The sequence below is a fragment of the Scyliorhinus canicula genome, chromosome 10 (assembly GCF_902713615.1).
Source record: "Scyliorhinus canicula chromosome 10, sScyCan1.1, whole genome shotgun sequence".
Classification (NCBI taxonomy): Eukaryota; Metazoa; Chordata; class Chondrichthyes; order Carcharhiniformes; family Scyliorhinidae; genus Scyliorhinus; species Scyliorhinus canicula.
The window spans coordinates 177627018-177641878 of NC_052155.1; the positions used below are offsets into that span (position 1 = coordinate 177627018).

The 14861-nt window shown below is 46.2% G+C and overlaps 1 protein-coding gene across 1 annotated transcript; it reads right to left on the minus strand.

Moving 5' to 3' along the window:
* Positions 1 to 3803: 3803 nt before the first annotated feature.
* Positions 3804 to 14825, minus strand: bloc1s5 (biogenesis of lysosomal organelles complex-1, subunit 5, muted). The gene is made up of 4 exons (XM_038810220.1): positions 14692 to 14825; positions 11798 to 11927; positions 9197 to 9255; positions 3804 to 4324 (listed from the first exon to the last, which is right to left on the minus strand). Exons 1-4 carry the CDS (start codon positions 14788 to 14790, stop codon positions 4151 to 4153), a joined length of 462 nt encoding a protein of 153 aa, XP_038666148.1. The 5' UTR covers positions 14791 to 14825; the 3' UTR covers positions 3804 to 4150.
* Positions 14826 to 14861: the final 36 nt, after the last annotated feature.

The window sequence follows — 14861 nt, forward strand, 5'->3', positions numbered from 1 at the left end:
TATCCTAACTTGCATTTACAAATCAGCCCTGGACTCGCTGACCTCCATCGGCCATCTATCTATCAACATTTTAAGATTCTCATCTTTGTTTTTGAATTGCTCCCTGGCCTTGCCTGGAACCTCCCGCCATCGAACAACCCTCGAACGTCTCTGGCTTCCTTCAATTCTGGCCTGGGCTCATCCCCAATTTTAAGCCCGAGGTCATTGGCAGGCTTTTGCCGTCAGGGAGTAAGCTCTGGAGTTCCCCCTTCTCTCTCCTTTTAAGAAGCTCGCTCTACTGCTGTTCCTACCTGGAATGCCTTCGTATTTATTTATTTTCGTGGTATGTAACAAAGCTAAAGGCCAGCCTCTGAATCTTATTGCTTAGAAACTAACAAATCTCCAGTTACCATGTTTAACAGTCTCCAATTACAGCTGCTCGCCACACTACCCCTTCCCAGTCCTCCACTGTATTCAAAATTCCACAGATCAGAAACAACGTGTGTGGTATAGGCCCCCCGTCCCCCACATCTGCCGACTTCTGATAAAATCCAGTCCCAGGGAAAGAAAGACAACAGTTTCATGCAGAGACATCTCTACATAATTTTCATTTACTGAAAGACAGCAGTCTCTTCCTGCTGTTTATAATTTGGGCTAGGACGTTTTAAAATAAAAATCAATTGGGCCTACTACTATTGGATACTATGATCCATACATTACACCTCTGGTGTAATCATTTGCAGGTCAAGGGTTAACTGCTAATTTATTCCCGTACCAGCCTCCCCGGACAGGCGCCGGAATGTGGCGACTAGGGGCTTTTCACAGTAACTTCATTGAAGCCTACTCGTGACAATAAGCGATTATCATTTTTTTCATTAAAAATAAAAAGTATTCGGGGCTGGATTCTCCGCCGAGTGCCGGCTGAAATGGAGAATATGCGGGCATTTTACACCGGCAAAATCGGCGGCTAACCCTCACCAATTCCAGGACCGGTGAGGGGAGAGCAGCGGCACCGGGTGAGATTCCCATGTGGCGGCGCTGGACACAGCCCGCAGCTGCCACGCTGGGTTCCCGACCGCTCAGACCACACGTCAACCACGCGGTTGGGAACTCGGCTCAGCGGGGCGCAGCGTTGCAGGAGGGCCTGCCAATGATGCGCCAACACCTGTTGCAAGGGCATGCGGCAGGCAACCCGATTACCCCACTTCAGAGGGGGCTGACCAACGTCAAACTGGCACCGGCCCCAATTTAGGCGTCGGAATGGATTCCCCGCCTGATCGCTGATTACGGTTTCGCCGTCAGGCAACAGAGAATCCCGCCCTTGGACTGTCACATAGATTAATGCGTGGATGCAGATTTACCGATGGTGAAATGTATTCGAGTAAAAGCTTTAAACTCAATGCCACATTGTCATTTTCGATTAGGTAAAACTTTCCGAACAAGGGGCCTGTTTTAAAAGTGAAAATGTACTTCTGCTCATTAATCCATGAGTTAGGTAAAACTTTCCGAACAAGGGGCCTGTTTTAAAAGTGAAAATGTACTTCTGCTCATTAATCCATGACAATCCAAGTTATGTTTTCACAGGCATTTCTTTTGTTTCAAAAACAAGTGTGCAATAGTGGGCCAGTGACGTTGGCCGCTTTTTCAATGTGGCACCCAGCCACACCAGACTACCCGCCAGCCACTCCTGCACAAACCACCTAACCTGAGCATCTTTGGACTGTGGGAGGAAACTGGAGCACCGGGAGGAAACCCACGCTGACACGGGAAGAGCGTGCAGACTCCGCACAGACAGTGATCTAGCGGGGAATCAAACCTGGGACCCTGGTGCTGTGAAGCACCTGTGCTAACCACTATGCGACCGTGAGTTGAAGTTATACATATGGAAGTGTATGTAACATCCACTGGTATTCACTTTACAGTTTATTTGCTAGGTCATGTGGGCAGAACAGTGGCTTGTACTTCTGCCTCACAGCTCGTGACCCAGGTAAAATTCCAGCTTTGGGAGACTGGGAAAGCGTGGAGTTTCCACTTTCTCCCAGTGTCTGCATGGGTTTCCTCCCACAGTCCAAAGATGTGCAGGTTGGATGAATTGGCCGTGCTAAATTGCCACCAAAAAGGTTAGGTGGGGTTGCTGGGATGGGTTGAGGTGTGGGTTTAAATAGGGTGCTCTTTCCAAGGGCTGGTGCAGACCCGATGGGCCAAATGGCCTCCTTCTGTACTGTAAATTCTATGACTAACACAAAAACAAATTAAGCAGCTTATTCTAACGGACGTGTTAATTTGCTCTGGGCATGAGATATTTCATCACAAACAGGTAAATATTTCATCAAGGTTGAAAAGAAAACTGGTGCGGTCTGTGTTTTAGATGTCAAGCACATCCTTTCATTGGTACTTCAAAGGATCTTAGCTCACAAGTGGTAGAGAACAAGCCACTGGAATGAGAGTATCTGGAGCTCACCCAGCATCAGGTATTTCATCTGTTACTGTAAGCCAGAAACTAACTTCACATCTGGATCGGGGTCGTCAATCATCAGATGCCAACCCCACATCTACATCAGGGTAGCTCAATTTTCACACTTGTTGAAATGAACCACAGTCAGCTATGTTAACATAGCAGGTTAAGCGATTATAAGTCTCTCTTAGGCGCTATACCACAGACTCGGGAGCAAGAAATAGAATGTCGTACGGCAGGAAGCAACCCATCCAGTTGCAGGAACGAGCCACTGAAAATAATTACACTCGGAGGGGCTATCACTAGATATCTGCGATAAAACATTAGAAATCCACAGCAGGTTTCAACAGCGAGAACTTTCACCTGTGTTCTCAGCCCTGCTGTTATCAGATGCATTTCCTCTGTATAAAATAAGGCCCAATTACTTTGGTTGTGTACTTACGATGTAGACAGGAAAGTGAAACCTGATGTTCGAGACATCCTGAAGAGCTCTTTAAACTAGACAAGAGAATAAGGGAAGTCTCCACCCCCCACCCCAATAAAGTTAAATAATGTCAAACCTTTTGCTTTTATCTCACGTTACACAACAGTGGGCTAGCAACACACCAAGTGACTCTGCCGGTGGTGTTTTAACTCTAGGGTACCAGCAGGTGATTGATGAGATTGTCAAGACACAGTGGTGGATGAAAAACTTGGCTTCAGCTCGATGTTATCAAAACCAATCTGAATGTTTATTCCATCTGCTCCAGTACTTTAATCACAATTTCACCAGGCTGCCAAGAATGCGGATTGACAATAAGCCATAAAGGAGGAGCTGCTGGTGTAAACTTTAGCTCTCGTTTTCACTCACTTTCTCGTGTCTTGGAAGTCATCGTTGTGTAAAAAGTTTAACATTTCATTTCACAGAACACCTTGACATGCAATGGATTCTAAAGCAGTATTCAAAAATCTTATTTCATGTTTTAGTTTTGAGTCTTCGTTCCAAGCCACTTAAACCCCGGCGGCAAAGTGGCTAGCACTGTTGCCTCAGTACCAGGGGACCCAGTGCCTGGGTCACTGTCAGTGTGGAGTTTGCACTTTCTCCCTGTGTCTGCGCAAATTTCCTCCGGGTGCTCCTGTTCTCTTCCCCCCTGCCCCCCACCCCACCCCCCACCCCCCACAGTCCAAAGATGTGCAGGTTAGGTGGATTGGCCACGCAAAACTGACCCTTAAAAGCATCCAAAGATTAGGTGGGGTTACAGGGTGGTGCCGTGGCAGGGTGCTCTTTCGGAGGATCGGTGCAGACTTGATGGGCCGAATGACCTCCTCTGCACTGTAGGGATTCTATGAATAGTTACCGCATTTCAATAATAACTGCAAAGCACTTCATGATGTTGGCAATAAGGCTTTTATAGAAATATTATCACACCGCTTTCTCCCAGATAATTTGTAATAATTTACACGGCTGATCTGTCTTGATGGAATATTGTGTGTGTAATCTCTTCTGTTGATAACACTGTAAACATAACAGAATTAGTAATGCAATAGAATTGGTAATGCGGTCGGTAAAACCAGTTCATAAACTGTTTGAACACTATTTTAAATGTGTTGTTTGCCCTGCTTCCCCACCCGCAGCTTTAGGAAGTTTGGCCTCTCACCAGCACATTGAAACCAGCCTTGGTCAGGGGAGAGAGAGAGCGAGTGTACAGGCCAGGAATTGTGTTGTGACGCTGCTACTTAGAAAGTTCTGAACTTTGCCAAGTCCTTTGCCATTGTCGCGTATTGCCCCTTCAGCCACTCGACCGCTTTCGCGTGCTCTTCCTCCAGCTCCGAGCCCTGGCGGCGCTGATCAGTCACAAAGGCCTCCCATTCAGCCTTGCGCCTCTGTCTGCTGACGTGCAGCCTCTCATCCTGTAAGCAACAAGAGGGAAATGCATATTCAGCTAGAGGCAACCACGTCTGGGCATTTCTGCAAACGCAGGGCACCAGCTAGAGGCAACCACGTCTGGGCATTTCTGCAAACGCAGGGCACCAGCTAGAGGCAACCACGTCTGGGCATTTCTGCAAATGCAGGGCACCAGCTGTTCAGAACAGATACTCTTTTTTTTTCTCTGACGCAAAAGCAACTGCCTTTGCTGGTAACAAAAACGGAGAATGGCGGAAAAACACAGCGGGTCTGGGAGCATCTGCGGAGAGAGGAAATAGTGTTAACGTTGCGAGTCCGTATCACTATTCTACAGACTCTTTCTGACAGCCTTGCCCAGGAAACAAAGTCAACCCTTTATTGGTCGGTTTGATTTCTGCTAAACTTACACCTGCTTTGTAGTAACCATAAATCGTGTCAACTGGATTAAAACTTTTCTGCAAACAAATCTCCCCTCACTCCTGCCCCGCCAACCCACCACCCTGACCCTGTGTAATCTTATCCCACTATTACACCCAAATACAAAATTGCTTCCTTTGGAAGAACAGAAATAATTCAGCTAGAAAACTGATCCAAAGAATCAGATTTCTATTGCGCAAGCAACAAGTCACCCTGACGTTAGCTCAGAAAGTTACTGAACTTTAATAAGGGAGATGGCAGACAAATTATAATAATAATCTTTATTATTGTCACAAGTAGGCTTACGTTAACACTGCAATGAAGTTTCTGTGAAAATTCCCTAGTCGCCACACTCCGGCGCCTATTCGGGTACACATAGGGGCTGTTTAGCACAGGGCTAAATCGCTGGCTTTGAAAGCAGACCAAGCAGGCCAGCAGCACGGTTCGATTCCCGAAACAGCCTCCCCGAATAGGCGCCGGAATGTGGCGACTAGGGGCTTTTCACAGTAACTTCATTTGAAGCCTGCTCGTGACTATAAGCGATTTTCATTTCATTTCTAAGAGAGAATTCAGAATGCCCAATTCACCTAACAAGTTAGTCTTTCGGGATTTGCGGGAGGAAACCGGAGCACCCGGAGGAAACCCACTCAGACACGGGGAGAACATTCAGACTCCACACAGGCAGTGACCCAAGCTGGGAATCGAACCAGGGTCCCTGGCGCTGTGAAGCAACAGTGCTAGCCACTGTGCTACCGTGCCACCCATGTACAAGAGGCCAATTTTCTTGTGGTTCCTTATGCCACCTTAACTGTGGGGGAAATTGCAGTAGCGGGGCGAAAGAGAAAGAAAAATCGCATTGTCAGAGTAAGAAACGTCTTGGCAAAAATTCACCAGTCGGGTCACATTTTCTAGAAGCTGCACCACATTAACAATAGTATTTACACTTCAAAGTAATTCATTGGCTGTGAAATGCTTCAGGACATCCTGAAGCTGTGAAAGGCGCGATGTATGGGCAAGTACTTTCCTTCTGCCTGCCTTCCTGTCAATTAGGAAACACAACTGTGCAAAGCAACATTGCACCAAAAGGTGAAAGCAAGTTCAACTTAATTGACAAACAGTCCGGAATGTCACCAGAGTGAGGGGAGACCCGCCCTGAATTTTCCACCGTGAGCCTGGTTGCTGGTTGATATGGAAAAGGGGCTGCCTCTAATTCATCCCTCTTCCTTCCCACATTTGCCTCTTTCGATTTCTCTCTGTGCTCCCCATTTTGCCCCCGAGCTTCCTCCCTTTATTTTTCTACCTTTCATCCTGATATAGCTGCTCATGTGCCAGAAACACAGAGGACTGGATCGCAGCATGATGCTCCACAAATTCAGCAAAAGGAACAGTTAACACCAACTTGTATTTATACAGCACCTTTAATGTCAAGGCACTACACAGGGGCATTAGAACACTGGAGCCACAGATGACAACATTTGGGTCAATTTGGAAGATGCCCACCCCCGCCCTGCACCCCAACCAAGAAATATGCCAGAATTTTAAGATCTGAAGATCTATCCGGAGCCATACGATTGCATACATACCAAACAAAAATGAGTGAAAGCCACTCCTTCATATTTAGTGCATCACATTTTGAACATCTCTATCAAATCTCTCCTTAGCCTACTTTGCTCGAAGGTGATAAACTGTTACTCATTCACTTTTTTTTTAAATTTAGAGTACCCAATTATTTTTTCCAATTAAGGGGGCAATTTAGCGTGACCAATCCACCTATCCTGCACATCTTTTGGAATGTGGGGGCGAAACCCACGCAGACACGGGGAGAATGTGCAAACTCCACACGGACAGTGACCCAGGGCCGGGATTCGAACCCGGGTCCTCAGCGCCGTAGGCAACAATGCTAACCACTGTGCCACCGTGCTGCCCCGTGTTACTCATTCACAGGACTCGAGTTATTGGCACCAAAAAGGAAATACCAAGTTGCTGCAAATATTTCACTGCAAAACCATAATGTTTTAAATCAACTTTCCGGGTCTATGTCTTCCACATATAAATAGAAGAGTACTTGGCTTGCATTTTGATTATTTAAGATGACTGATGACAGGTATATTGCAGCACAGCAGATTACGGACCGGTGTGGACACTTCCACTATTAGCAGCATACCAAACTGGAATGCTGGTCTCTCATTCCATTCTTTTGTCTCGCACTCTGTACATCTGTGAACTGCTTTCAATATAAAGCCCTCTCTTTCTCAAAGTTCCCTCTATCTCTAGCTCGATTCCCTCGCTGATTAAAAATCTGTGTCTCTCAGCCTTGATCCCTACAGGTCTAACCAACTCAACCTCTCCTCGTACGAAAATCCCTCCATGCCCTGGGATCAACCGAGTGAACCTTCTCTGGACTGCCTCCACTGCCAGTACCTCTTTCCTTAGATAAGGGTACCAAACCGCAAAAATATTTCCGTCACGCTCAAGGAAATAAAAGCTTTCAAGTTTCAAACACAATAGCGGATTTCAAAATTGGCAAACAACAATACACTTTTAAAAAACAGTCAGTGCTCAAGTTTGAAAAATCGCTTGCCAAAGGTTTGCACAATACTGGCAGCTGTTTAGTCTCTTTGCCACATTCCCCAATGGAGAAAGGAATTTGGCCTGTCCATGGGCGGCACTGAACCAAATTAAACCAGCGATAGTGACAGTACAATAAGGGTCCGTGCCATCCCATTAATTTGGCAAGCCAACTTCAAAACTAAACTATAAAATCAGATTGAACAGGCTGGGACTCTATTCCAGAAAAGGCGGCTGGATGACCCAATGGAGGTCTTTATAATTACGGAAGGGGCTCAATAGGTTAGGAATAGAGAACAAAATTTCCATTTATGGAGGAAGCCAAAACCAAGGGGGATAAATATAAGATTACCCCCAGTAAATAAAATAAGGTGTTCAGGAGAAACTTACTCAAAGCGTGGTAAGAACATGGAACATTCCGACCACAAGAACAGGTTTAAGAGAAAAAGGTCAGCAAGTATGATGAGGAAGTAAGGAATAGAAGTTTACGCTGATGCGTTTAGGGTCACATGAAGCCTAAAGAACAGAATAGATGCAGTTGGCCTGAATGGCTTGTTTTCAGTGCTGTAAGTTCCATGCATGCTGATTTGAGAAATTAAACAATTCTAATTTACTTCATTTCATTAGCTGTGTCTCAAGTGCTGACTGGATTCCCAGCCCTTGGTGGGAGAAGAATGATAAGTTTCCATTTGCCTCGGAGCCATGCTGACTGTTGAAAATCATACTTGCGGTGAGATTGTTCCACGCTCGTAAACAAACCAAGTCTTCCTTCAATAAAAACTGGATGGATTGCCCATATATCAAAATCTTATTACAGTAACATGGTCCTCGGGTATGTGGACAATTGGTTCAGAGGCCCAACCCTGCACTGATGCTGCTGAATTTGCTTCACAGGACGAGGCGGCTAGCGTCTCTGGAGACCTCCATGCAAGTTCCCTCTTGCCCAGCCTTCAACCTCACCGGACAACCGAAAGCAAATGGGAACGGTGGTGTCCGAACCAAGCTTGGTTGAGCCCTCAGCCTCCCCAGTAAAAAGGTACAGCAATGGACTTTGCCCTCTGCAAACCTGCAGCGGGGAAGAGCTTTGGCCCAAAAGACTGAGGTTGCGTCTTTGAACAACTCGAGGCAGCTGTTTCGCATTCCCACCTTTGCTCGGGAATATATTCTGTACGCAGAAAATCCAGCGCAAGCATGGTAGTTTGAGGCCTCAGGGTAGTGGTCATCTCTGCGTAACTTAGCAACGGCAGAACCACCAGATTTTCTGCAGTGATGACAGAAGAGTTTGAACCTTTTTAAGAATACCCAATTATTTCTCTTCCCCCCCCACCCCCAATGAAGGAGGGGCAATTTAATGTGGCCAATCCACCTACCCTGCACATCTTTGGGTTGTGGGATGAGATCCACACAGACACAGGGAGAATGTGCAAACTCCACACAGACAGTGACCCGGGGCAGGGATTGAACAAGAGTCCTTGGCGCCGTGAGGCAGTGGTGTTAACCACTGTGCCACCGTGCCATCCCGTGAATAAATCTAAAACAGATCGACTGCTGGTCTCATCCTTCACCAACTGGCTGCAAGAGGTTTAACAACGTATATCTTTTCTCTAGTCATATTGCTGACGAAAATTTGGAACTGGAAGGCTCCTATGATTAACTCAAGAGAAAGGTACAGAACCACGAGGGGTAGCGAAATACACGCCACTACGACGAGGAAACAACAAATACATTCAGATGGCAGTCCTAGTTAGCACAACTAAAAGAACAGGAGCAAATGCGATAACCAAGCAGGGTCACTCTGCCAACTGTGGCAGGAGCAGGGAGCCCCAGCACCCAGAGAACCATTTCAATGCAGAAAGAGGTAATTTGTGTGCGAGAGAAGTGGTTACACTGACCTGTTCTGCTTCCTGCTCCCTCTGCTGGATCCTGCTGATAATGTGGTTTGCAGCTTCCACTGAAAACAAAAACCCAAGCACAAAAGTGTCAACGGTCAACGTTGGGGGTAGTATTAGGAGTGAGATATATTTCAGACAGCCAACACAACTGTTCAAAATGCAGAGTTCGAGGTTATCATTCACACAGCTGCACCCAGATACAAGTTACACAGCAACTGTTGCGGAGTATGGGACCAAAGATTAAAGCAGCCCCCAGCGGCACCCCCCCCCCCCCCCCCCCCCAGGAGATTCACCCAACTATTCCCTCGGGGAAAGACACTCTTTTGGTCTTGCTGAAAACCTGGTCGTCCGTTGCCAAGAGCTGCCCACGAAGGAACTTCAGACATTCCAAAGATCCGAGACCATAGGAAATAAGAACAGGATTCGGCCATCCAGCCCCTCGAGTCTGCTCCACCATTCAATAGGATCATGGTTGATCTGACATTCCTCACATCCACCTTTTTTTGAGGGAGGCACTAAAGCCTGGGGCAGCTGCTGGAGACACAGTGAGGAGACACCAAGCCCTCACGCCATAGTATTCTGAGGGGAAACCCATGCGAAACAAATTGGTCTGAATATGCCAGAAAATGTTTCTTTTTATATAAATTTAAAGTACCCAATTCTTTTTTTTTCAACTAAGGGGCAGTTTAGCGTGGCCAATCCACCTAACTCACACATCTTTAGGTTGTGGGGGTGAGACACACGCAGACACAGGGAGAATGTGCAAACTCCACGTGAACAGTGACCCAGAGCCAGGATCGAACCCGGGACATTGGCGCTGTGAGGCAGCAGAGCGTTCACAGAGCCGTTACTGACCAACGAATTGAAAAGGTGGTTGGGCGTACGGTGAAACGTGAAAAACACCTCAGCCACATGGAATCCACAGAACAGAATCACAGAATGGTTACAGCACCAGAAGCCATTCAAGCCTACCATGTCTGTGCCAGCTCACTGCAAGAGATAATTAACTAACTCAACTCCTCTGTCCTTTCCCTGTAAATCTCTCTGTTCAGATAATTATCCAATTCCCTTGGGCAGCCATAATTAAATCTGCCTCCACCGCACTCTCAGACAGTGCAGTCGAGATCTGAACCATTCACGTGTAAAAACGTTCTTACTCACGTCGCCATTGTTTTTTTTAATCCCCAATCACCTTAAATCAGTGCGCTCTGGTTCTTGGGCCTTTCAACAATGGGAACAATTTCTGTGTAGACTCCGTCCAGACCCCTCCTGATTTTGAAGACCTCTCATCAAATCTCCTCCCACCCGTCTCTTCTCCAACAGCAGCCCCAGCGTTTACCAATCTACCCCCTTCCAGTGGTCAACAGTGCTGCTGGGAAAGATGTCTAAACACAAGAGCCTCAGTCTCAGCAGATGGGGCAACCTATAGGCCTGGCAGAAGGCTGGAATGGAGACTGTACGGCAACACTCTGGAGTAGGGGAACTCCATCCGCACAGAGTCGAACAGCATGGAAAACATCTCTAATTGGCAACTCAGATCGTCAGTAGAGGCCAAGCAGGGAAGGGAAGTGAAAGGGAGAGAAAGTGGAGAATTTTGCTTGAGCACAAGGGATGTTAGGTGGAGCCATTCGATTCTGTCCAGCCCTTTCAATGCAGCTGAGGGAGTCAGTGTGCAGACCTACCTTACTGCAGTTGTCAGTAACACTGCAAGTACTGGAAAAGCACCCACACAGTAATTTCTCCAGTAAGATCCGACACATCTCGGAGAAATGTTCCCTCTAATCTTTTTTTTTTTTGCTGAACAGTGTGCTCCCTTTAAGCTCGCAATGCAGCCACAGTAACGTTTGTTGTGCAGTGCAACGTACTCTGGATAGCTGTGCATCAGCACACCCACACAGCTTCCAAGAAACATTATTTCCAAGGCCGGTGACCTTTGCCACTGAGACGCATTTCTCGTTTCAGCTGGAGGCTGTTTGAACAAGGCACGCAGGGATGCAAAGGAGCAGCCAAGCACATATCGTTGGTGAGGAGCGCCTCCAAACCCTCATCTCGTCCCAGCAAAGTTTTATAAAAAGTGTTCCTGTTAAACATCAGCCATGAAGTAGAGGAGACTGAACGGGAACGGGTGACACAGTGGAAGGGACAGTGAGCCGTTTATCTTCGGGATGGTAACTAAACTGAAGCTCAATAGATGGGATAAAGGTTCCTTCCTCTCCAAAGCACTGTGCTGAATAAACAATCTTGGAATCATATAACACGGTGAGGCCATTCATCCCTTTGCGCCAATACTGGTCCTTTAAAAAGCTGTCCTATCAGTCCCACAACAGTGCTTTCTCCACAGCCTTTCAAAATGTTCACCTTCCAAGTATTTATCCATTGCCCTTTTTGAAAGTTCACCTCCCTTTCAGGCAGCAAGTTCCAGATCATAACAGCTCACTGAGTTTAAAAAGATTCTCTCCGTGCCGCCAGTTAATTGCCCCAGTTATGTCGTCAATTAAGTTAAATTTCTGTCCTCTTGTCATTGGTTAACTGTTTCGAACAAAACCCGGAACAATGTTAAAGTTACAAATTATATATCCTGTTAAAAATCTGTAAACCTACGCCTGGCAAGAACGCTGGGAACGTTGCTGTACATTGCCTCCTGGGTCTTGGGAACGATCTGCTCATTGAGTTCCACCATCAGACTGTTCACACCGTCCAGCCCCCTCTGCTCTCTGAACCCACGCTTCTCCTGTCAAAATGAAAAAGGCAACAGATGTAAAAACAAAAAATGTGGCAAATTTTAACTGTTTGAAAAAGCAAGCAATCACACGCAAGACATCAGCATTGTTTATGAAGGCAGGTGGCGATCAATGTTGGGACGACACGGGCAGGGAGGTGCAAGAAACACCAGCAAGGCACAGAAAGGGATATAGAGTCCAAACCAATGGGATTAAAAGGAAGTTTCGAAAAACGATTGAGTGGTTTGTGGCCAAAAGCAACTGTTTATTCTTCACGAAATACACAATGTCACAGCAGTAACAGAGGGGTGGGTGGAGGATGGAGGGCTGTTGGCAAAAAGTCAGGCGACATGGGGGAACCTTTCATCTAAAAAAAAAAAGGTGTTATGAGAATCAAGGATACTTCCTGAAAGGGCAGTGGATGCAGATTCAGTGGCAGCATTCTCAAAAGGGAATTAGATAAGTACCTGAAGGGGGAAATGGAATTTACAGGATAATGGGGATGGAGCAGGGGAGAGAGACTAATTACATACTCTTTCTAGGAGCCAGCACAGGCACCTAATGGCCACCTTTTGTGCTGCATCATTCTACGATTAATATTGGGCTTCCATAACCACAAGCTTTCAGTTCTCAGTTCTTACCCCTGATGTTCCATCTATATTCTTGACATTTTCTCGCCGCTGATTTTAATCCACCATTGGCCGCTGTGCATTCAGCTGCCTCAGCCCCAAGCTCTAGAATTCCATCCCCTGAACCGCTCTATTGCACTTTCCTCCTTAAGACTCCTGTAGACCTACCTCTTTGACCAAGCTTTTGGTCATCTGACCCAATGTCTGAGGCTCACTGTCATTTTGTTTCATGATGTTCCTGTGAAGTACTTTGGGTCATATTTACGCAGCACCTTTATTAACATAACATTATTCTAGTTTTAGGACAATTGCTCACTGAAAGAAAATAGTACACAAGGCATTCCTGCTTTTCCTTAAAAGACATGTCTGTTCCTTCAGAGGCTCACTGCCGCTGTGATCATCAAGCCACTTACCGAGAACATGTCAAAATAGGTTTTGACACAGGCACATGCGAGACTGCTGGAAGACTCTTCAACCATAGACAGCATTCAAGCAAGACAGACTCTGTCCTCAAGATATCAATACAAGTATAATCTCCAAGTGAAGATGCTGGAGGGTATTCACGGAACCTGACCTTGGTTGCCTTTACTTTTCCCCATCGCACCAAATGTAGCATCCTTACAAATTGCTCTTGTTGCAATCAGCCAGACCTGGGATTGAAACTGGGACACAATCGGTCTATATGGTACGAGTATATTAAGTTATGCCTTAGACTAGCTTTTAAGTCTGTGTAGCACAGCCCCGAATGGACCTTTTAATTCAAGTGGATCAAGGTGGGTAGCACCCTGCCTGGCGCTGATACCTGCGTTCAGACTGCTCTTGGAGCAAGGGAGGCAGTGGCCTCGTAACCCAGAGAACCTGGAGAACAATGGTTCAAATCCTACCATAGCAAGCACTGGAATTTAAAATTTGTTTAATAAATCTAGAATTGAAAGCTAGTCTCAGTAATGGTGACCATGAAAGTGTCAGCAAATGTTGCAAGAACCCATCTGGTTCACCGATGTCCGTTAGAGAAGGAAACCTGGCACCTTTACTCAGTCTGGCCTACATGTGACTCCTGACCCTGAACAATGAAATGATCGAACGTCCACATCCTATGACAGAATAAAGAAAAAAAAAAAATCTGCCTCTTTAGTGCTCGTTCCAATTCCCTTTTGAAAACTATCGCTGAATACGTTCCACCATCTTATCAGATGGAGCATTCCAAATCCTATGGCCCCATTTCTCTTAGGCAAGGGGACAATACAGCGGTCTAGATTTAATAATAATCTTTATTGTCACAAGTAGGCTCACATTAACACATGCAATGAAGTTACTGTGAAAAGCCCCTAGTCGCCCCACTCCAGTGCCTGTTCACAGAGGGAGAATTCAGAATATCCATTTCACCTAACAGCACGTCTTTTGGGACATGTGGGAGGAAACCCACACAGACACAGGAAGAACGTGCAGACTCTGCACAGACAGTGACCCAAGACGGGAATCGAACCTGGGACCCTGGAGCTAACCACTATGGTGGTTAGGGTTAACCACAATGCTAACCACTATTAGGGTTAACCACAGTGCTAACCACTGTGCTAGTGTTGTGCCACCCTTTAAAGAAATAGGTTGATGGTTGAGAGGTAATCTTTTCACCCAGAGGGAAGAGGGGACATGAAACTGAATGCCTGAAAGAGTGATAGAGGTGGAAACTCTAATATTATTTTTAAAGTTCTTGGATATAGACTTGAACTGCCATATCCTACAAGGCTCTGGACCAAGAGGAGGAAAGTGGGGTCAGGCTCGTCAGCCAGCACAGAGAGATGATGGACCCAATGGCCTCAGGTGCTGCAAATTTCTGTAATTCACTTGTTGAGTAAAAATGGTTTCCTTCTGGGATTAAGATACATGCCTGGGGAACAGTCAAACAGAATGCACAACAGTCTCAGAGAAGAATTACAAAGGAAGGTGTAGAGACATCAACAACCACTGACATTAGGGAAAGCAAGGTACTACAGGTTAACATCAGATTAATAATTTTGTCAGCAACAAATAGCTAAGTGTATAAACACAGAAAGCAACTACTAAGAGAGAATAGTAACAGGGCCAGAGAAAAGTACATTTGTCTCCATGTATATTGTTCATCTAGCCTTCCTGTAAAAATACTGACCTCAAACTCTTTAATGAAAAAGCGAATGTCTGCCTGGATGATGGGCCTATGGTCAAAGAGCCTGGAATAAATCTCACTTAAATCTGTAAAGCAACACATTTCAGCAACTTTAGACCCTATTCACACAATGAAACAAGGGGGGGGGGGGGGGGGGGGGGGGGGGGGGGGGG

What these genes read in the sequence shown, in the direction of transcription:
- bloc1s5 (XM_038810220.1), bottom strand. Translation starts at nt 14,790, where the DNA reads ATGTGTTGCTTTACAGATTTAAGTGAGATTTATTCCAGGCTCTTTGAC. An exon ending in TTTTCATTAAAGAGTTTGAG is followed by an intron (nt 11,928 to 14,691) that starts GTCAGTATTTTT and finishes TCATTTTGACAG; the next exon opens with GAGAAGCGTGGGTTCAGAGA. An exon ending in GGGAGCAGGAAGCAGAACAG is followed by an intron (nt 4,325 to 9,196) that starts GTCAGTGTAACC and finishes TGTTGCTTACAG; the next exon opens with GATGAGAGGCTGCACGTCAG.